Source organism: Fulmarus glacialis, unplaced genomic scaffold, assembly GCF_000690835.1.
Source record: "Fulmarus glacialis isolate BGI_N327 unplaced genomic scaffold, ASM69083v1 scaffold13298, whole genome shotgun sequence".
In the NCBI taxonomy this organism is placed as follows: Eukaryota; Metazoa; Chordata; class Aves; order Procellariiformes; family Procellariidae; genus Fulmarus; species Fulmarus glacialis.
Window position 1 is genome coordinate 13809 of NW_009227654.1, and position 24063 is coordinate 37871.

Consider the following 24063-nt stretch of genomic DNA (forward strand, 5'->3'; position numbering starts at 1 on the left):
AATCATGTAAAAGTTTTCTTCGGAATTTGCGTTAGGAATTTGCAAGCAATCCAGCTGGATATGTGTTGCTTCTGTTGATACAAGCTACCTAAGAGGACATATGTGATTGGCAGGCATAGCTTGAATTTACAGTGTATGTGTTAAGAGGTTTCAGTACAGGTCTAGCTTATTTCATGATCACACATGAAGGTTTGACAGGAAATATGTTACTACTTAGCATGGTTACATGCACCTAATTATAGTGATAGCAACCATAAATTGCACTCCCCTGTGGTTCAGGTTATAAACAGAACTTTGCAAATGGCGTAGTCAAAAAAGGGAAGGGAATAGAGCGAGAGGTGTGTGTCTGTGGTGGTAGCGTTTAAGTCTGAATTTCCAGCCCTTTAAAAAGATCTTGTCTTCCTCTTTTGTTGAGAATTCGAAATTTCATCTTTTTCACCTACAATAAATCCACTTTTCAGTTGAAACTTGTAGTTGTTTATATATTTGGGGGGAGGTCGTAAGTAATTGAAACTGCAAGTTATACAACCTAACCATTTTTCTTATTACTGTGTTGGAAAGATTTTTTTTTTTCTTTTTTTTTTTTTCCTTTTCCTGAAGAGGAACACGGAAGGCAGTGAATCAGATTTTTCTGTGGGTAAATCAGGAGAGAGCTAAAATTAGACCTTCAGAATTCACTTTTTATTCCCCCTCAAAGGGGGGGAAGCTTGGTAGATAGTGTTTTGCAGGTTACTGAATTGAAGAATGTTTTAGTTCATTCTAGTTTCTGTAACTTTTGTTTTTTCTCTGAATAATCTTGTAGAAAAGTGGTATCCATTGATATGGGTAGTTCCATGCAGATACTTCCAAAGCAATGCTGTCCTGCACAGGTTGGAAATTCCATGTAGTATCTCTGACTTTGTAAGTCCTAATTCTCGTCAGACCAAGACACAGACACAGTTGTCTTCTGCTCACAGGTTGAGCAGCAAGAAAAGTAATACACGTAAGAGCAGGGAGGAACATAAAATGCGAGCCAGAGAGGTTTCCTGTATACACTACGAATCTACATTGTGATAAGGCTTATGTTCAGTATTAGGTGACTCCAGTAAGATATCACTCAATAAAATGAGGTGTAGTTGTTAGTTCAAACGTAGGGTACTTGGAGTGTATGCATTAGCTGTTCTAATGTGCTTGTAATTAGGAAGTCCAAGTTACAGACACATAGGCGAGCATCATTTAAGGTGGTATAAATAATGTAGAACTGGAAGTCTGTCAGGCCTTATGGTTCCATACACTGCAAATTGTATTTTGCTGTTAGAGGAGTGGTGTAAGCTTCAACGCAGCTGTGAAAAGGGGCTGGTTTTAACGGCACGTTCCAACTAAATGTAATGTGTTTCAACTCTTTGGTCATCTTAAGCAGGTCTGTAGTTTCCTTTATGCATGAAATACAGTCCATCAAGTTCAGTTTGCTGAAGAGATGTGAGCGGGCGAGGTTGGAGAATTACCTGCCTGTTACGTGAGATTTGTAAGCGTACCTCACTCCAGTGAGACTGCTGGGAGCTGCGCTCTCCTGCCGCAGGAGGAGCTGGCCAAGCCGGCAGTCTTGGTAGCAGCAGCGTTCGACGACTTGGACAACCCTCAGCCAAGGAGACTGTTTCAGAGGTTATGCCTAGCTGGTGACTTTCCTTTTGATAAGCAAGCTTACTCTAAGAACTTAAGTCTTCTATGCATGTATTTTTAAATTACATGGTAACAAATGAGGAGAGAGCAATATAGGACTGTAATGAGGTTGACTGCCTACATAGTGTAACAGTGGGAATAGCTTGTTTTTGCCACAGTTCAGATGGGCAAAATCTTTTCAAGTCACTGATTGCTGTAGCATCTTTGCTCCTTTTCCACCCTGTGGTGGAGTCTTACGGGGTTGATGAAGTGTGAAAGAAGGGAGAGAAAGAAAAGGGCATTACCAAAGCAGATAGTGGTTCTGGTGTTGAGAAATCTATTACCTGGCATGGCAGGAGCCAGCAGGTGGGCAAGCTGGGCCTCAGGAGGAGGAGCGGCTTTAGGAGTAATTCAGTTACCCATGTAGGTTATTAAAACTCTACCATAGTCCCATGTTTTCCTTAGTGCACCAGTTTAAGAACCGCTGTGCCTGTGGTTTACTCTTTGCTTCCTTCCTGTTTTGGGGGATCCCTGTAAGCTAGTTAAGCTGTTTGTGTGGGCATGGGCTAAACTGGATTAGTGAAATATTAATCTTTGTTGACCTCTTCTTCATTCTGTATTTATTTATTTTTAATCCAAATCGTTTCACTGATCCTATTTTGGGTGGGATGCCACAGGTAGTGTTTTTTCCAATGACAAAGAAACTCTGAGATTCTCTGTTTCACTGCCATTCCTCTGCTGGGTGCAGCACCGGGTCTCGTTCTAAACTGGTGTTTGTGGATTTGTACAGTGCCTAGTGAAATGGTGTTTCTCTATGCTGTTATGATATTATTTACATTACAAAATACAGTGGGATTCTTACTGTTTCGAAGGTTCGATGTTGAGAAGCATGTTGGCCTGAAACTTCCTGAAGTATTCCTGTTTTTTTTTTTTCCTTTTTCCTGGAATTTTGTATGTTTCTGGATTTTATATGTTGTATGACAGTTCCTTACAGTCTTATAGTTGTAGCTATTTGATTATTGTTTCTGTTTTAAATCCAAATTAGTTGCAAGTTTGTAGTCTGTAGGGTGGTTTGCATCTTCATTTTTGAGAGCTTTTCCTATGCTGTGACAAACAGATGAATGATAAAGTGTATGTGAGGATCATCAAACATGTTTGAAAGGCCACCTTAGTCTTCAGCAGGCAATGCTGTGTTCCGTTTAAAGAAAAAAAAAATCCCTTTTACATGGAACTTGCACAAAAGAAAGAAATTATTTACAGAGAAATGATGTTTGAAGACCTCTTTATTGTAACTCGGATCAGTAAGGAAGGTACTTTCTAGCCATCACTTCTGCTAGAAGAGAGGAACCTTATGAAAAGCATGATCTGATGATAGCAGTCCTTTGATAGTCATTAAGTGTGGGAACTTGTACTCACTCTGAAACTTGTGGGGTATGTCATGTTTCTATCAGTTTATCTTCTCTTACGCCTCCATTTTCTCAGTTCTAGAATAAAACTTTGTCCGTTTTTGCTGATGGGTTTGTCTTGTGTATTTGTTAAACCTGCTCTTGTCTTCAGTGTTTTTATCAAAACCATTTCAATTAGTACTAAATTAATCAGATGTCTGATTCACAGAGATCTTGAAACCATGAGTTATTTTTGCCTGCTGGAGATGTGCTGCAATTGGTATCTTGCTGGAGCAGGGTGTTTGTGTTTGAGGCTTCTAACTGATCATAAATTTAGAAATTGAGGGTTAATTGCTTTTTGACTCTGGATATAAGCAAATATTGTTTGTGGATTTTTTTTTTTTCCCCCATCTGTTTATGGCTATCTAGTGACAACCACTAGCTGCCTAGTGGAAGAAGTGGAGGGGGAGCCTAGGCAATGGACTGGCTGGTGCTTAGGTTCTCATTAGTTGTAACGGCAAGAAAACAGGGTGGCCAGTGTCCTGGAGTTGCACAGATCACATTTCTGTTCCTGGGCTGAACCTTCCGTATGTTGTTGGTGAGCTGTCACTTGAGATCCCCTGCCCTGTCAGTATTTTTGGAAGTCAGCATTGCCCAGTCTGAAGGCCCAGTGGTTTGCTCTATTACAAGCATGAAGGCTCTTACAAAAAGAGATAGCTAAAGATGGAAAACTCTGCTGCCGTGAAAGGGAAAATGAGCATCACACTCATGCGGAAGTCAACATGACAAATATGATATCAGAGCAGGCTGGCTCTAGGAAAGAAGTGTAATATGGAGGCACTCTGGCAAGAGCAGTGTCTGTGCAGCAGCTGAATTGTTTGATGAATTACAGGAAGGCGTGTAAGTGTTGCCTTATGTTTCTGTCTGGATCAGGGCTCGGTGGGCTTCCAGAAATCAATTTCAGTACTTTCATTAAATTATAGACAGACTTCAGGTCTAAAAAATTTAATTGTGTGATGGAGAGAATGTCTTCTGGGAGGAGATGGGGCAAAGCTTCTTAAAATATACAAGCATCCATTCGGTGGTTTTGTTTTTTGTTGTTTTGTTTTGTTTTTTATGAGAAGGGAAGAGCAGCATCATGTATTTTGCAATATTAATCATCTTAATGAAAAAGTCTTCAAGTCACAGATTTTCTTTTTATTTCCGGAATATGCATGACCTTGCATATAGGTGACCCCAGTGATTGTGGTGTGTGGTTTCCAAGTTCAGGCCTTCAGATATTTTCTCCCTTATATGTATGTGGAAGAAAAAAAAAAAGAGGAACAAAACAGCTTAGTAAATGTCTGAGGCTTTTCCTCAATTATCTAAAAGTTGACATTACATCATCTGCACAGATGTAAATATAGAAAACAGTAGGTGTGTTAAGTCTCCTGACATATTTTTTAAACCTCTTTTACAGAGGACTGTCTTTACTTGAGTGTATGTTTGTACTAGTAAATAGAGATGTGGCATTATGACCATTTTTCTTTTTCTGGGAGTTTCTTTAAATGCTTATTTTCATCTTTTGAGATTGTTTTTAGCTATTGCAGAAATGCTGTTATGTTTTCTGTCATTGACTCTGCTCTTTCCCAAGATGGTTATATTTCAGTGAAGTTGTGTTCTGTTGTTTCCTAACTATCTCTCTCTATACACGTTTCAGATTTTCCCAAATACTCATTTTTTTTCTCTCTGAACAATGGTAGTATTGAACAAAGTAATAAATAACGTAGCTGAGTGGTTTTGTGTGAAAATCAGCTGAGCTGTTGGTTTTTCAGACAAACAGGAAAAACAACCCTTCCTTTAATTTCAGTGCTAAAAACCAGAGGATTAGCAAAACAGATGTGAATATTTTGTGTATTGTGAGACCTGTCCTAGGTCCTGATTCAAGATAAGTTCCCTGTTCGAGGTAATATTTAAGACTTAGTTTAAACAAAATCCAGAGTTGCATGACTTCTCAATTATCAAAGGACTTCTTAAACGTTTGTCATGGTTTAACCATGGAAACGAAGTTTTGTTTGGTGTAATGTGTTTTTTAGGTTCTTTATTGTCTATAGGCAGTGTTATAACTACCTCTGTGTATGGCTACTTTGTGGAAGTAAACGTTGCACAAAAGAAAGATTCTAATTTGGCTTAGAAATTGAACTTTAAATATTACTGTAAAAGTACAGAACAAACCCAACCAATACTGGAATCAATTTCTATTGCCATTTCTATTGCTGCGTGTAAGAAAACAAGTGAGGAGTTGAAGTGTGTTTTCTCTTTTGCAGGTGTTGGTGAAATAGTTTGATTTATTTAAAACATATGATTTCATGCAATTGTGCCTGATTGTTAGTGCAGCTGTCAACAGCTGCATGCTCATTTAGCTAATTGCATTCTAGTAAGATAGCTAAGCTTATTTTAAGATACGCAATTGTGCGCTTTTTTTAAAGCAACTACACACATTCAGATTTACTGCAGAAAGTTCTGTGCTATCACAATGAACAATCATTGCTCTAGAGGAAATTTGAGAGCTTATAAACAAGACTCTATCAGCCAGTCTAGTGTATGGGTAGCATCTGTGAAAAGTTGGACCGCGCCGCTTAAATTCATATAGTTTTAAAGGCCTTGAAATGGTCTCATCCTTGGGGTTATTTCATCATATGCTCTTTGGGGGTATTTTATAGGTTAACATATAAAATTTCATTTAACAAGCAACTAATTCCTATTGCTGCATCAGTAGTCTGGTTGTGTATATAGGAACTATGTGCTTCTGGTACATACTAATCATGTCCTTCAAGAAATACGTACCTGAAATGAGAAATTTGCATAAAGTGGTATATATATATAAAGCATGTTAGGAGAGTAGACTATTTATTATGCATGCTAATTCTGTATAGAATACTTGTATGTTTTCTACTGGTATGTGTTAGCTACGTAATTACAGTCGACAGTATGAAATTTGTAATGCAGTGTTGTTTTTATTTGTTATATAGCTTTATGCCAGTATATACAGGCCTCTAAAACCCGAGATGGTGCCAGCCGTTTCATTTCAAGTGCAACAGAAGGTAAAGGAAAAAGTGTGGGGAAAAAAGCAGCGCAATTTTTTGTTCATCTGATACCCTATCTTCACGGGCATTTATGTGGTTCTTGATCTTTTAACCTTCTAGACTCTCTCTTCACAGCTAACTTCTTGTAATAGATGGTGAATACCCTTTTTTCCTAAGTCTTGAAGAAGAAATTAAGTGGTGCCACTTGTATGTCTATCTTAAACTTGCATCATCTTTGCATCTTGTCTGTTTGTGCTTTTCTTCAGTAACAAAATTCCACTGAAACTGAAGCTTTAGCTATGCTTTAACAAGAATCTGAAATATCTGAAGAGTAGCTTAGAGAATTGCTGTCGTGACCACAATCTCAAGATAGTCACGCTTAAGGAAAAGCACAGATACTTAACGACACAGAAATGTTACAATGCTAATCCCTGCTAATATTTGCAGTTTGATTATATGCTAACTAACTGTCTTGCATTTTCTGTTTCTCTTGAAAGGAGTGTGTGCTTAATTCACTTATCCTTGCATCTACCTGCTGATGTCCTGCTTTTTGGCCTTGTTTCAGCTTAAAAAGAGAATGACATATTTACTTCTGTATTTTTCTTTCACCTGCAGGGGAAAACTTTGAACAGACTCCGTTAAGACGCACATTTAAATCCAAAGTTCTTGCTCGCTATCCTGAGAATGTTGAATGGAACCCTTTTGACCAGGATGCAGTGGGAATGGTCAGTATCACTTAATGGCTTTTGCTTTTAAGACAAAAACCTACCTTAACAATTGAAGGCATTCATCTGTGTTTTCTTTGACAAAAAAGTGTGAAGTCTATTAAAGATGGGAAATAATCATGAATTTCTCTAAATTGTACAGGCTCAAAAGGCCTTTTCATTTAATTGGGGTATTTTTTAAAGGAAATTAAGTTTAAACTTATAAGTGATAAGTCCCTAGGAGAGTTTTTTGTTCTTTTACAACTTTTTTGTAACATTCTAGAGAATTGGTAGAGAAATAAATTAGTCTGCAATTAATGAATCTTCTTTGTGCATGATTTTTCTGTTTAATGGAATGCCCTGTGGTTTCTTGATCTAGATAAAATATAGCACTTTTCTCTGTCAGGTTTCTGGTCTTAGTGACCAAAATACTTTCCTTTATCTGAGTTTGAATTATGTTATTTTATTCCCGTTGAGGTTGGTAACAAAATGGTTATGAGTTTCAGTAGAAACTACATACAGCCCTTTTAATATGTTCGTTTAGTTTTTCTGATTTAGATGCATATTACTGTATTGTACAGAGATGTAACACTTAATAGAATTTGAAGTGAAATGCAGTGGCAACCTGTGGATTCTAAATCCTATTTTCACCAATGCTTCTGGAGGCAGAGGGAGAGAAAAGTGTGTTTTAATTGATATTATCTCCCCTCCCCCCCTTTTTTTATAGCTGTGTATGCCTAAAGGGCTTGCTTTCAAGACACAAGCAGATTCCAGAGAACCTCAGTTCCACTCTTTTATTATTACTCGTGAAGATGGCTCACGGACATTTGGATTTTCTCTCACATTTTTTGAGGAAGTTACTAGCAAACAGATCTGCAGTGCAATGCAGACACTGTATCATATGCACAATGCTGAATATGACATTCTTCATACTCCACCCACAAATGACAAAGATAGCTGCAGCAGCACTGGAGACTGCAATGGCACTTCTGTTTCAAAGCTACAGCGCTTTAACTCCTATGACATCAGCAGAGACACGCTCTATGTCTCAAAGTGCATTTGTCTGATTACTCCAATGTCTTTCATGAAAGCTTGTAAGAAAGTACTAGAACAACTTCACCAAGCAGTGACTTCACCTCAGCCGCCACCTCTACCTTTAGAAAGCTACATCTACAATATTCTCTATGAGGTTCCTCTTCCTCCAGCAGGAAGGTCATTAAAATTTTCAGGTGTTTATGGACCAATTATCTGCCAGAGGCCAAGCACCAGTGAACTACCATTATTTGATTTTCCGGTTAAAGAAGTTTTTGAATTGCTTGGAGTAGAAAATGTGGTTCAACTCTTTACCTGTGCCCTTTTGGAATTTCAGATACTGCTTTATTCACAGCGTGAGTACTTGGTTTTTGTTTTCTTAACTTGTAGCTTTACTGGCAGAAGGTCTTTTCATTTCTTGAATTTTAAAAAACAACAGAATAGCTGCATTAAAGTGGTATTAGCATGCTAATGCAGTCAAGCTGATCTATGTGCAGGTTTTAATGTAAAGAGAAGAACTGGAGTTGCAAAGAGAGCGTTGCATTGGCTCCTGTTTTTAGACACCTAAACTTAAAACTTCGGGCTTTCACATAATCTCCTGTATTCATGGACTGACTGTCCCCTTTATTGTTGTCTCTGGCAATGTGCTGTTGGATAGAGTAGTATTTCTTCTCCCATGTTCCTCTCCAGCTGCTTAGCTGAATTCCCTCCTATCTCTGCCAAACTATTCATGCATTTTGAGACGATACATAGTTAATTATATATGGTTCTGAAGAAGAATTAACGATGCAAATATAATTTTCTGAGTACCCAAAGTCACATTTCAGTTGTTACTTTGAATTAAAATTACCTGAAAAAAGTTTTATTTGACTGAATTTAAGTCCCAAATCTCTGTTAAGGCCTTGAAACAGTTCTTGCTGAAGTCGCGTAGATAAAGCTTGCTTTGAAGAGGATAGGCAGCAACTAAGCTGAAATAGCATCTGTTTATCAATTAATAAGTAATGTGCTAGTGGTATCCATTTTCTATGTTGAAATTTGTGAATACTGGGCTGCTTACTCTGCATCCTGTTACTCTAACACAGAGAATGTGGAGTTATGCCAAAAAATAATTTTCTATTTCTCTTTTTGTCCCAAGCTGGCTAATGTTAGTCCAGACCCACCCATCCATAATGATGTGGTTTAAAGTAGATGCATTTTTGAACACTGTTTTATAGTAATGGTAAGGAAGCCTAGAAGACCCCAAGACAAATCCGGGGATAGTCCATGGTGTTGCTGAAATCTGTTTTTGATATTTTCTTCCATTGAGCTGTCACTGAAATATGTAGAATACAAATGGTAACTAGTTATAAAATATAACCTGCAGTTATTAGCAACATTCTCCAAGCATGTCATACAGATGTTTGTGTGTTGAGATGAGTGCATAGACTAGAGCCAAAGATGGATTTTGTGTGTATAGCCAAGGTGATTAAAAGTCTGTAACGGCAGCAGGGCGTTACGTTGCAGTTGTTGCATTGTATAAACACTGATAACTACCAGAGAAAGCTATACAGTAATTCAAACAGAGTCAAAAAAACTTACTGTACTTGATAGTGGTTAATCTCTTGGATTTAAAAAACAAATTGCTTTGCTTATTATTCATAGAAAATCTAGAAATAAAATCTAGAAATACTTGCCTAGCAGACAAACTTTTTTTGTGGTTTCTCCAGAAATGGATTAGGCATTTATATTTTTGAGATTTAGGGAGAATTTGTTTGTGTGCATATGTGTGTCCCACCAGTGGAAGATTCAAACATCAGTTCTTCATCTGAAGAAGAGTGCAGTCCAGCTGGCCTGTAGTTGTGCTTGAGACCTCCTGTGGCGCAAGTGTGAGTGCCTGGCTGGTTGGAAGCACCACAAGAAAAGCAATGTGCACGTCACCGTATCGGAACAGTGTTCCCTGATCTCTTTTCATGCCATTGTGTTACAAGTACTCTCTTCTCCCGGGCTGGAACTCAGCTCGCTTCTGGGCTAGTCTTCTGTGTTCTGGGTTCTCTTTCCAAGTCAGATTAATAGGTTCAATTTTTTTCTTGGGCACTTTCCAAGTGTCTGACAGTGGCTAATTAAAGAAGCTTGAAATAGCTCTGGAATGCTTGAGTTTCTTGGTTGCATGCACAGACATATGGAATTCAAAGGGATCCATGCAGGCCTGTGGGCCTGGATCTTTATGACATTTTTTGTCCACTGTTCACCCGCCTCACCCCAAGCTTTGGCTGAGTTGGGCTGTGTTGCACCTTATGGAAGTGTCTGGTCTCTCTCTACCTATAGTTTCTGGCTGAAAAGTCATCTTTCAGTAGAAAAATAATTTTAGTTATTTGTTTGCTGACTTTTGGCCCTCAGTTTTGGTGAACTAGCTGTGGCAGTGCCTTCTCAGTAAAGTAGCCATAATTTTTGAAACATAGCTTACTTTCTGAGGGTTTTAATCTCTGACACTTTTTTAAGAAAAAACAGCAGGTAAAAAAAAACCCCTTTGGTGCAGTTTGCTAATACTTACTTAGAATACTTTCAAAGTACTTTCTAAAATGCTTTTGATACACACGTACCTTATTTTCGTATTACTTGAAATGGGAGTGTGAAGTATTTTGAAGTTCTAAAAAGTCAACTTTTTCTTCCTGTAACTTCTGTTTGTTTTTCTCTTTTCTAGCCATGATATTCTGTTTTCTTCTACATGGCAGTGAATTAGAAAATTGTTTTAGTAAAGTGATTGCTTGCTTCGCTTAAAAGGATGATATCAGTAGGAAAATGGAACTTCTGACTGAGGTTCTGATTGTCTATACATTTACTTACTGGTTTCCTTCTTTTGCTTTGTTTTGGTTTGTTTAGGTTTTTTTGGTTTTTTTTGTTGGGTTTGTTTGATTGGTTTTTTTTAAACTGGAATATGCTCCTAATACATTCTTCTCTTTCTTCTGTATGCTTGACTAACATCTGGTTTTTGCTGTTTGTAAAACAGGGAACGTTGAATGTAGATACAGGTGATGGTGCACTCAGTTCTAAGTGGAATCAGAAATGGCTTGAACAGTTGTAAGGGCTTGCTCACACTCTTGCACATGCAGTAGTGTGAGGTCTAGGTTGTCCTTTAGAACATAAACCTTAATTTTTTTAATGTCCTTTGGGTTTTTTAAATCTCTTTGCGCTCAAATCTGTGACAGTTGAGGTGGCTGGGATCATTTCTCGTTCTCCTAGGTCAGATGAGATTGTGGTACTCGTTGGGTGAATTTAGATTTAGAACTGTACGTGCCAGGATCAGAGGGTTTTCTTGTAAGATTTACTTTTTTAAAAAAACCAAAACACAGAACTCTTGGAGGACTTTGCTGCCAGATGCAATCCTTTTTGAAACAAATTATTTAGCATTTTAAGTTGCAGTCAGTCCTTGGAATAGGAGTAACTTCACTTGGCAGTGAATGTGTTTTGCTTTAAGATTCCTTTGACATGTTTCTGACTTTATGTTTCTGGAAATTCTTCTTTTGTCCCACTGTATTGGCACAGCCTGTATGTTCTGGATCAGTGTAAGCCAAATGTAGGGAATGCCTTGATTTGATTGTCCTCTTGAAAGAGTTGTTTCCCATTTGGGAAAGTGTTGGAGAAATGCAGGTGCCTATAAGACAGTGAAGAATCTGAAGCTGCTCCTAGTGCTCAGCCAGTGCCAAGGAACTCTGGCAAAGAGACGGTGGTGCTGAAGGAGGCCTTCAGTAGTGCCCTCACCAGATTATTCTGCAGGAGCTGGTTTGCATTACTCTTTTTTCTGTGAAATAGACTCATTCCTTATCTCTGTAGAGCACCTAGAGCTCTTCTGAAAAGTGTGCACTGAGTTAAGACAGCTGTGGAATCTTCTTGGAGGAGATTTTCTAAACAGCTAAAAACAATAAAAGAAATATAATGCACCACTGCCACAGACTATATCTTGAACAGTTTTTATTTTCTGGCTATTTGCTGTCTGCTGCCATTTTTAAGTACAAATCAAGTTGATTCTTCTCCTTTGCTTTGCTTTTGAATCACTTCTCCCCATCTTTGTTTCACTTGCTTAAAATTATGTTCACTCCGGAGGCTTAAAGTATTAGTTCTATTTCTTTGCAGTATTAGTCCTGTGTTGCCCAACTCTAATCTCTTACGTAGGATATTTTCTTCTTGTTCCTCCAGTGATTTAGGAAACTTGCTGCCTGGTGTAGGCATCTTTAATCAGCCTTCTGTCAGACGCAGAAGTGAACACTAATAGGAAATACTTTGACCCACTGCTTCTACTAACGACAGTTCTTTCTTTTACTGCAGTTACAGGTTTTTTGAAGTAAAAGGCCCAATTAAAGAAATGTACGTATTTCTCACAGAATATCTGTGCTCAGAAAAATTTGTTGAAAAATGTTTCTTTTACACCATGCTTTCAGCTATGAACAAGCATGCCTAAAGGGAACTCTCCAGGCAATGCTTTATTCTGGTGGCTCAGCTGCATTGCATGCTACCTGTCAGTAGGCACTGCATATATAATTTGTTTCCCTTTGCACCCCTTCAGGTTAAAGAGAAGATTAATCCTGGCAAGTAGCCCATCTTTCTGGTTTATCCATATACTTTCTGAAGATCTCAAACTCGTCTGTAGTAATGGTCCTCCACCGTTGGGGCAACTCTCTGCCTTAAAGCAGCAATATGGGAATTGCATGTGGAATGGAAATTACTTCACAAATACAACAATATTTCATTGTGATCCATGAAGTAGGAAGATAAGAAGGAAAAAAAATATTCCAGAATGTGATCATGTAATGGTTTTAAATTTGGCCAAGTCAAAGAATTTCTGTAGGCACTTGATAAACTTCTCTCTGGTAGAATGTGAGAATGGAGATGTAGAATCATGGTTCTTACAGCTGCCACCTTCTTTCCATCCTGCTCCTCTCTTTCCAGACCCAAGACCCCTCATTACTTCTTTTTCCTGGATTTCCTTGCTTTTTACCGATCAACAAAAATTGATAAGATATACTAAACATACATAAATACTAGTGTAAATAACTTCTCATATGTGTTTTAAGGGATAATGTATTTTACCTACAGTAATTTGTTAGAAGAAAAAATCAGCCTTTTTCTGTGTTCTTAAGTGGCCATGTTAAAAAGTAGCAGATTTTCTTTTCCTTGCACAGTGATCAGTTAAACACTTCCCAAACTAATAGTGCACTAGTGGTATGTCAGTTTTTCCCTACCAGTGCTCTTGTACAATACAAGGCCAAAAGGTGTCATTTGGACCAGAATAAGCATATTCTGGTTTCAAAAACAAGAACAAGACCATTACTGAAGCACTTCTTCCCTTTTTTAAATGATTTTGTTATTGTTATTTTAAAATCCTATGTAATGTTTTGTACTAGAAATGTGCTGCTTTCTTCTTTTTTAAAACAAACAAAAAAAATCTATACTCTCTCAGGATAGGTATAACTCAAGAAAACATTTAAGTTATTTTTCTTTTATGTTTGTGGACTGCTTGCCTTTTGTCCTTGCCTTTTGCCAGCAGCTCCTGACGTGCATAAAGCCTGCAGAATGTAGTCATTGTTACTTGCAGGCTGTGACTGTGCAGGCCATATAGTTGGGAATGGCTTAAGCCATGTGGATATCCAGGATCAGAGAGCTGCATTTGGAGATAACTGAGTTGCAGGAGATAGCTGCTGAGTGGATAGAAATTCTGAATTATTGATGCTACTTTGTAATTAATTTGAAAGGCTAATACTGAAGTTAGCTTAATGACAGAGAAGTTGTATTTAAAATAGCCAGCAGGATTAAACAGGGGGGGTTTATGTAGTAGGAAAACACTGTTTCTATTCTGAGACTTGTTCTTTCAAATAAACAGGCTGAATACGAACCAGCTGGAATGTTTGTATATCTATAGCTACATTTAAAGTTTCTTTTAAAGCTGAAGAAAATAGGGTATGGAATGGATTCTTCTTCTTCCCAAAGCTTATCATTAATTCATCACTTCTTTGCAGTCAGGCTGTGATTAAAGCTGCAAACCAGTAAGTAATTGTGTAGGCAGAAACTGGTGTCCTAGCAGAATAGGGGAGTGCTGCTGGTGATGTTCATTGATTGTTCCCTAATGTGTTTCAGTCCAAGTAAGCTTTTGGCAAAAACTTTAAACTGTTTAAGCTATTCTCACTTGTTTTGATTGAAGGCTCCTTCAGTCACAGTAGATCTACTGTGAGGCAGTGACAAGTACCTCTGTGCAGTAAGCTTTTCCACCAGCAGAACTTGAACAGAAAAGAAAAATCAAAAGCCTAGATTGCAGAATTATGACTGTTGTTAGCAAAACTTGTGCTGAGTTCCTCCTGGGTTGTGGGACTCTTTGCAGACCCCAAACTCTGCAACTTTGACTTCAAACAAAATTAATCATGAATGCCAGGAACTGAATTTCTTAGCCCTCTGTCTTCTGCTATCTGAAGTCTGAGTGGAGGATAGCTAAAGAATAGAATTAAAGCCATAACCTTAGAAAGTGCAAAGGTAAGCTTAAATTTTCTCCAGAGCTTTTGTTTAGAACAAATGTTCTTTTTGCAGTTTTCACTTGCACTCCACAACAGTGTACAACAGCTTCAGAAACCTCAACACCTGAACATGTACATTCAAGTGTCTTTTCCAATTTCATAGTGTCGTTTTATGAACATGTTAGGAGAATGCACGCATACCCCACAACCCAACACACATATGAAGGGTACTGGTTTTTTTTCCCTTCCTCCTATTTCCCCAACACCCCCCACCCCTCCTTTGCTGGCTGGAATTGGATATTGTTGCAGTATCATTACAGTTTGACTGAAGGTGTTAGTCTTGTGAGCTTGTTTTATACTCTTTCCAGCCTGGAAGCTTGAAAGCGTTCTGAATGTTTCAGCAGTTGTATTAGACCACATGCTCTGAGTTATTCTGGTGTTGCCTCCTGCTTTACAGTGCATAGATATCAAAAACCATTAAAGGTGATTCTGTAGTATAGAAGAGGAGGGCAAGGTTTTGGCCCAGCTCACTGCAATGTTAACTGCTCTAGCCACCAGCTGCTGAATGAAAAGATCTTTTGGTATGCATGTTGCACAAGTGCATTTAGCACTGCTGTTAAATTCTAGGAGAAGATGAGTTGGTTTTACATTGAACTGAGACTTCGGTCATACATTGCAAAGGATAAACGAAGCTGATCCTTTTTATTTTCTACACAATTATTTCAGTTGCACTGTTGGGTTGGCTACTATATGGCATACTTTATAGACATTTAAGCAGTCTTTAAAAAAATGTTTATATGAGAGATACCAGGTGCCTTGGATTTCATCCAAGGCTTCCATAGAAAGCCATAAGCCCAGAGAAAAAAAATTATTTCCGATGTGTTTCTTAGCCGATTACAATACTGCTTCCATACTCAAACTGGTGTTCCTGGTAACTCTGCTATAGGTAGCAGAGGGTGACTTAATGGATGCTAAGATTCAATTTTCTCATTTACATATGACTTGTAGAATGACCTACTTCGTGTTGAGCTCTCTTTGTTGTTTCAGCAAAATGTGCTTGGGTGTACAAGTCTGGGGTTTCATTAAGATGCCGCTCAGCTAGTACTGGGTTTTGTGGTTTCTGTTTTAGAGCAAGCTCTCATTTCTTTAACTTAGATTCATTTACTTAAAAATGTTTGTGAAAGAAATATTTTTTTTTCTTGATCTTTTTCAGATTATCAGAGACTGATGACTGTGGCAGAGACCATCACAGCACTAATGTTTCCATTTCAGTGGCAGCATGTGTATGTTCCTATCCTTCCAGCATCCCTCCTTCATTTTCTAGATGCTCCTGTCCCTTACCTCATGGGCTTGCACTCTAATGGGCTGGATGACAGATCTAAGCTGGAACTTCCTCAAGAGGTGAGAGGAGCTCATCTTGGTTTATTAAATATTGTACGTGACTATGAGAGAAGTGAGAAATGAGACAAAACACTAGTGCTAACTGTAAAAGCCGTTGTGAAGTTCTTGCTGCCTCTGGTTTGGGATAGCTCTTACTTTGTTTTTTGGAGATACTGGAGAGAATCTGTTGAAATAGCTAAATAAACCCCTGTTTCGGAAATTGTATGCTCTGATAAAATTAAACTGTGACTTTACAGGTATTGATGCAGTGGGGTTACAGAAAGAACACTTTTGTGCTGCAAAACTTAGCCCTGTAGTGCTAGGAAATGCAAGAAAGCACATGTGAATTCACCAACTGTGGCCGAAAGGCCGTACAGCTGGTTCTGCATGGTGCTGAGTGAGCAAAGCTTGACTGGCTTCAGCACTGTGCTGTGCTTGGGCCGGTTCCTGGCTGCATGGGATTAGACTGAGTTTCCCTGCACTGCATTCCTGTGTTGGCGTTAGCTTACATGGACCCAGCCTGTCAGGTGTCTGCACCAAAATTATTTCAAATTTTCATCTAGAATGCATACTTCAGTCTGCAGCAAAATGTCAACATCTACTTGAGCAAACTGGTGCTAATTGGGATAGTGCTCTGGAAGTCCTCCCTTGTAGTGAGACTCCGTTAATACCAGCCACTGTATAAAGGAGAAGCAAATGGTTTGTAAAGGTCCTGCAACTCATACATGGGGCTGGGACTAGGTTCAAACTGCTTAGAGGTTGTTTTTATTTACTTTATCCCACTGTTCGCTTCACAAATATTCTTTTTAGGGACGTGCTAAGAGAGAGTTTAAGAGCTGGTTGTGGGGATCAGGGGACCAAGAGTGGTTGAGCACTACCTCAGGTAGCAAAGGAAATGTCTGCAGGAACCAGTAACCACCCGTGGGAAGTATGTCAGGTGTCTGGTGCCTGGCTGGCTCCCGAAGCGGTTCCATCCATCATCTGAATGACTTCCCTCATCGAGCGCCATTGAATGGTTTATTTGCTCTTGTATATAGAAAATGCTGAGTGTTACAGTATGGTCTGGCTGGCTGTTGTCAAGAAGCTGGACACCTCTATCAGGTAGCCCTGTTGAGAAGCGAGTGCTTGCAGAGTTATTAGCTGCAGAACAACACAGCTCTGGCCCCTCTAGAGTCTGCTTACTTGTAGGTGTAACTTTGTAGGGGAGCGACTGGGTAAACCATGGGAAGCACCCTACTTACAGGTACTGGCAGGATTCTCTAATCTCTGCCATTTTCTCTTGTTGTCTGTTTTCTTCTATTATCATTTACATTACTAGGAAAGCAGAAGTGTGGCAGGCAGAGGGTTTTGTGGTGTGTTTATTATTTTCATTATCGGGCAGTTCTGCAACATAGCTTGACACAAAAAAAACTTCTTAAAAAAGCTGTATGAAATTAAAGACAAGATATTTTTGTGAACCTCCAGTCTGGTCACCATGCCAACATTGCTCTTTTTCTCAAATCCATATGCTGATAGTTTTCATTTGTTTTTCCTGGCAAGTTCAAAGGAAAATTTCTCTTCAAATGGCGTTATTTTTTCTATGAAAACTAAAGTATTTAATCTCTTGATTTCTTTCTTTTCTCCCTCTCTTTTTTTGCACTGGCATAATTAATAACAGAGTAATGTATGTTCTTGCCATGAAAACAGTCTTTTGCTTTGGTTTACTACATTTTTATAAAATTTTGGATGTACCGACAGGCCTAATTAATATGGTTAGTATACTTTTTAGAGAGAATAGCTGGTGAAGTAAAATACATGTGTGGATATGCATGCTAATATGCACCATGGATGTTTTCACTATTATAACAAGCTTCTAAAAGACTGTCCTCCTTTTGTAAAGAATTTCCTCATTTTAAAATCACTGTAATAATTCCAACTAAATAAACATATTTTAATTTCAAATAGATATTTCAATTATTTAAAAGGTAAATGGTTTGAAGAGCTTTATCAATTTACTTTGGAGGTTTAAAGTAAGGTAGTTGATCTATTTTTAGGTGGTAAAAGTGAAATCAAAGTAGTATTAAAAAAAATAATCTGGCACCTCAATTTACGTTTTGTTTTACAGATAGCTGTTTATGAAGGTGGAGGAGTAGATTTTTGCTAGTATCTTACAGACATCAGAATTGCCTGGGAGGGCAGGGAGGGGAGGACACACAGATAACAGCAGCAATGTGCCCATGTGGTGGAATTTGCTGCAGAACTTGTCCTTCTGAAGCTTCAGCTTTTCTTTGTTATTCGAAGAGCGAGCTCTTAAAGCTTTGTACACGATAAATATGACTTAGTTTGAGAAATCCCCTTGATAGTCACTGCTGAGTAAGGTTTCTTGTGAACCATTGAAGTCCTTAACACTGCAAGCTGGGAATGTAGCTATGGCATAGAAATGGGCTTGAACATGTGCTGGAGACTTCAAAGATGACTAAGAAGTTATCCTATACCAATAGATTTGCTTATCTGAGAGGCAAAGTAGCTTGGGAAGAAGAAGAGCTCACTGTTGTTGAGACTTTCATTGTAGACTGTTTACTTTCAAAAAAACCACCAAAACCCAAACCCAAACACCCCCCCAAACCCCCCAAAATGCTGTTGCAACAGAAGTAAATGTACCACTTTAAAATATAAAGCAGAATTCAAAGTGCTTGCTGGTCTCACTAAGTGAAACTATTGGTCAGTATCAGTATTTCTGATATTAATAATTTAATCAGTCAGCCTTAATATGTTTAGAACTGCAGATTACAGGTTCATCTCAAAACTACTTTGGTTTATGATTAGGCTTTCAGATACCCTTTACTTAAAGAGCCAAAGAATCTCTACACTTAATTCCTGATATAGAAACTGACAAGGAACGTGCATAAAATGTGGTGATGAAGAACAGTAGAAGAAGACGTATGGGTTGTATTGTTTGTACTTCAATAAAGATAAATTTAACATCAGTAACAAAAGGGATATTAGTATTTAACATTGCTTATCTCTAAAGTTTGGAATGTATATGGTCCTTTAGGAAATCATCAGGGTTATATGAGGAACTTGATTTCCAAGTCCTGCCTCTAGGCTCCTGATTCACAGATATAATAAGTATCAGGATTTTTCTCATTTATTGCAAAGGGTATATAAAGAACTGTTCTATGTTCTAATTTATTCTGAGTTCTGCAAAAGAAATTTTTTTTTCTTCGTCTTGAAACTACATAAACTGCATTTCTGTTGCTAATCTATTTACATGGATGCATGGGACAGCTGCTGTTAAAGCAATATCTAATTTAGACAAGGGGCAAAGAAGTGAGCTTTGACAGGAAATCTAGTTAGTGCTTCTCAGTTGAAGGGCATTGTGGAAGAATATAATATTGCTATCTAGCATAGCATGGATGCCTCAGTGTCACTGTAGACTTCTTGATTGTGGTTTTAGAATGAAGTTTTAAAAAGACTAATTTGTCTTGCTCAGTGTTTTAGGCTAGTGTATGTGAAAATACTATCTGTCCTAACTCAGTCAGGTTTGGTTTGAGTCTTGCACACATATGCCATAAGGCTTATTTTGGTTTGCTTGTGCTGGCAGTCTCCCATATTTTGGTCACATCTGGTGCTTTAAGGGAATGGGTTACCATGGGAGCATGGAAACCTAGCTGTATCCTAGAAGTTGATGCTTTGTCAGATGATGATTAAAAACTTCAGCAAAATGACTACATTAGTACAAAATTCAAGTTTAGACTGTCCCTTGGGTACATCAGAAAACAGGGCCTGATGGAGAATCCATTGAAGTTCACCAATGACTTGAAGACCTGACTCTCTGTGGCCCAGTAAAATTGTAGAATAGACTCGAGGCTTACTGTAGGGTTGAGTTTCTTGTACATGTCAGTGACACAGTGCACTTAAGCTTGTTCTTCTATGTATTGCCGCTTTGCTGAGGGCTCTTTCTGTATGCATGAGCATCCTTGTGGTTTCACTGATAGCTGCAGCAGAGGCTTGTAAGGAACCCAGAAGAGAAAGGTGGGGGGGCATGGGAGAAGCGGTGCTAGAATAAGGTGCTGCAGAAATCAAAGGGGAAGGGAAGAATATGTAGCTGTTTCAGATGTTACTGGCAAAAGTGTGGTTTGTTTATCGGTAAAATTGATCAAAAAAGTGGTTAAACTAGCTTTTTTGCAGATCATAAACCCAGCAAGTACTAAAGTAAGATTGTTTTTTTGATGTGTCTTTGAATTTCCTTTTAAAGAAACTCTTGCACTGCTATAGCAATATGTTTTTACAAGCAAGTTAATCTGGGCCATTTCATGCTACTGGATTTGCATGTGCATCTTGCCACTCTGTAATGCAGGAGAATGGTGAAAATTTAAATTATTTTGAGTGAAAATATGCAACACCGAGTCTTCCAGCACTGGTGAAATCAAACAAAAGTAGTATCTCATTAAAAGAGCTTGTTTTTAATGGAGTGATCCCAAGGGTCTTGGGCAATAGCTTTTTCTTTTAGAAAAGTTGAAAGATTTTAAAAGCTAAAAATCCAGTTCTCTGCTAATATAAGACAGATATATATTCTCAGTATTTTTATTTCAACCATTAAAAAGATGCTAAATCTTAACAAATTCTGTGGGTGTTTATTTTTGTATGTTGTTTTAGAAAATAAGAAAGATCTCTCAAAGCCTTTTTTCCTCTTGATACCAACACATTTACACCAGACTGACCAAGATAATTATTTTGAAAGATAATCACTGCTTTGTATGCATTCTCAGGCTATCTGCTGATGTGATAGATCCTTGATAATACTGCAAATTTATTGACAGACTTCAGTTTTATGTTTTCCTGTACTTCAGTGTTAAACAGCCACTTGAGGAGTTAAATTCGTGTTTCTGAAAGCTGCAGCTGTAAGTTGTTCTCAGTCACAAATTCTGGGTTGACTTGAAGAACAGTAGTGCTGAGAATAAATGCAGAAGGTCACCGTTTGCTTACAGGAAAGAATTTAGGACCACTATTAACATGTTTTCCACAAGCCAGCCGAGTGTGTATAAATTTGCATATCCATGTTTTCTGTGTGTTAAGTGAAGTGGGTGGTTATTTGCAAAGTTGGAACCTAATGCACAAAGGTGATATGTGCTGTGGAAATGCTGTAGATGAATGGTTTTTAGTTTTTCAATGCCGTATTCAGGCAGAAGCCTTAACTCAGTACCATGTTTCAATCTGACTGTCTAGGAGGTGATGTGAAAACCTGTATGTAACCTATAGTTTGAGCACCTGTGCTGCACGGAGAATTCAAGTAGTGGTGATTGTGTTCTCAGAACTGACTGTTCTATATTGTTGTAGGCATCTATTTGCATACCATGTAATTATGTATTAATGTTTAAAATAAAGCATATTTTCTCTTCAGGATGTCAGTGGCGTGGGGAGCTTACTTATTATTAGTGAATATTAGTTCCTTCTTAGACATCGTTTTGGCAGAACCTAGATCGTTTCCTTCTGTATTTTTGAACAGAGCTGAAAGGAAGCATATAGGCTTGATGCAGGCATTGCTGGATGTGTGTCGGGGTTTGGCCCTTATTGTACTTGAAGTCAAACTAAAGAATTGCAGTTGTTCTCTGGCTTTGGAATTGATGGGTGCAGAAGAGACCCCACTGAGCCAATGGAAAGTTGTGCTGTTGACCTCAGGGGACCAGGCTTTGGCATCAGATACATGAACATTGACTTACTTGCATCCACATTTCTAAGGTTTGTAAGACTTTTACCTGGACACCCCGTTATTTGTGATGATAAAAGTTTATGGGAAAGACAAGTTTTTAAATTGGAGTATGACACCCTTGTTCCTTAGTATAGTGTCTCAGGAGAATCATTTTACTGTGTGATGATGTTATGTGTCCTCTCTTGTAACAATCTGCTATTAAAGTGGTGTGTAATTACTTGAGGTTTTCTTTTGGTCAGAAAACAGATACCTCAGCGACAAATGAAAGAATACCTGACTGATCTAGAGACCTGAAATAACAAGCGACTGACTTAAGGATGCTCTTTCAATTGTATCTCTACTTACACATGTTGCTAAGTATCTTGTCTTTATATCATTTTAATTTTGTATGTGTAAAAGGATGATCAATGTATCCATAGAGGCTTACATAGAGCTGTTAACTATTCACAACTCACTCAACTCTGCTGCCTCCAGAAACAAAATAACTAAAACTTTGTGATCAACGAACTCCTTTATTTTTCTACTTTGTGTACTTGCCCAGTTCCTAGCATGCAAAATGCTTTGGATGGCAATGATTTCATAAAAAATAAGTGCCATTTCATTTATCTTGCTTTTTAAAATAAATTGAAGGTGGGGACCCCTCTATCCTTACTGGATTCCTGGTATTACTTTCTGTTGAATCTATAGTGTAGCAGCATTGTGAGTCTTACTGTTTTGGTGTCTGTTACTGGCGGTTTATTTACTTGGGATTTCATTTTTACAGAAAAATGTTGTTTTGGTACCTCTTGAAGGGCTTGTGAAGTGAGGTGTCTTTTGCCATTTCTGTTCCCTGGGGAACATGGCCTTTTCAAAAGTGCTTATGCGGTCTGAGGATGACCTCAGTCTCCCTAAGTTAAGAGAGGCTAAAGCCGTCTACTGAATCTCCTTTGCTTATGCTGCTTTAGATAGTCCTCTAACTTAACGGGTTATTAACCAGGCACTGAGTAAGTGTAGAGTGTCCCCAAAAATACTTACTACTTTTTGGCCGAGCACTTTTTAGGTACAGCCAAGCTTAACCAAGAGTGATGTTTTCTGCAGAATCTGTGCTAAGGTAAGATAATCCAAAAAAGAAGAAAAGTTGAATGGCATCAATTAAAGAGAGTTTAAAAAGGAAGAAATGCAATTAAACTGCTTGAAGAGTTTCTTAATGAGTCTGTCGTGATATTTCTCAGACAGCTTGTGATGAATTAAATGTTTGTGTTCTTCCCTCAGTACCGATTGGCAGGCATTGTGCCTAGTTTCAAAGCTTTATTTCTCTCATGTCTTGAAGCGCTTACAGTGTTCCTGATAAATATTAGCTGACTTGACTTCTAATCATCACAGAACCATGTGTATAGTGGTGGTCTTGAAGTTCCTAAATTCAGGTGCTTACTCGAAACATGAGAGGTCTTGTGTACATAGTGTCCCTTTGTGCTGAGTGTTTCTCTGAACAAGAAGCAGATGCACCCTGCGTGCATCCCTAGCCTACCACTGGAGCTGCCTTGCTAGGTGGGCACACGCACCACCTGCTGTGTTTGAGCAATGTTGGTACTGGGGAAATCTAAATAATGACACCTGCCCCGTTTAAAAAATAAAAACTTTTTCTAGGGTGCACCAGAAGCTGTTTTCAGAATCAAGGTGTTAGTTCTATTTATTGACCTTGGATTCTTTTGCAACACCTAATTCAATTTGTGATTTAATGTACAGTAAAGGATCTCTACAAGAGCTACTAAACTCTTCATATATATTCCTTTGAGCATAAGAAATAAATACCAGTATGAAAATGCTAAAGCATCTGGAAACAGAGAACTAGAATTCTTCTACTTACCTTTGTAACTATGGGTAATATTGTAGCAGAGCATAAATTGGACTTTTTCATGCAAAGTTCTGTGCAAATCCAGTGTGATATGTCCAGTGGAGTTCTGCTTTAAGAATTGCAATGTTTTTTTAAATTTTAATGTTGACGTTCAAGAAATCAAACACAACAGATATTTGTGTTTTAAGGAGAATTGACATCCTAACTCTGTTCTGTAGAAATGCCAAGAGAGCTAAATCTGTCACAAGTATTAAATGTACGTTTTCACACCAGTTTACTTAAATGAAGGGGTCTTGTCAGGCACAGCTTATCCTAGCCTATCTATGATCGGTCCCTAAATCCTACCAGAACTACTTTGTCCTTACTGATGCTTCACTGCTTGTGTACATTGCTCTGATTTCTGGGATCATCCATCATTCATTCAGTGTGAGGTTAATCTCTTCCAGTTCTTTCTTTCCTATTAAATTGTGAGAGTGCTTCCATCCTTCTGCACTTACTGAATCATAAGAGATAACTGGAGAACTGGAGATCTGTTAGCTCTCATGACTTGATATATATTTTTGCTGCAAAGCTATAGTGGAACCTGAGTTCAGGTGTGGCTCTTAGAATAATGTGATGAAGCCGGGTTGAAAGAATCCCATAATCTGAGTGAAGGGGTTTTTTTGTAGGGAAGGCTAAGTGACAGTCCACGTTAATTCTGCAGTGAAGAAAAACTGAAATGCTTCTACAGAAAAGCAACATTTCTTCTGTATGCTTAACTTTCCAAGCAGATTTCACACATGAATGGGGTTCTTGCTGTGAAGTATATAATTATGTAATGTTAGGAAACCATTTGTTATAGATTTTGCAATGCA

The 24063-nt window shown here is 38.2% G+C and overlaps 1 protein-coding gene across 1 annotated transcript in view; it reads left to right on the top strand.

The window, feature by feature from the left end:
- Positions 1–6034: 6034 nt before the first annotated feature.
- Positions 6035–24063, top strand: part of DENND5A (DENN/MADD domain containing 5A) — a gene marked incomplete at its 5' end in the record, with an annotated part of 47822 nt that continues 29793 nt past the window's right edge. The window contains 4 exons of the mRNA XM_009583225.1: positions 6035–6106; positions 6704–6813; positions 7520–8180; positions 15517–15704. Of these exons, the coding sequence (XP_009581520.1) occupies positions 6035–6106; positions 6704–6813; positions 7520–8180; positions 15517–15704 (1031 nt within the window). The remainder of the gene's footprint in view (positions 6107–6703; positions 6814–7519; positions 8181–15516; positions 15705–24063) is intronic.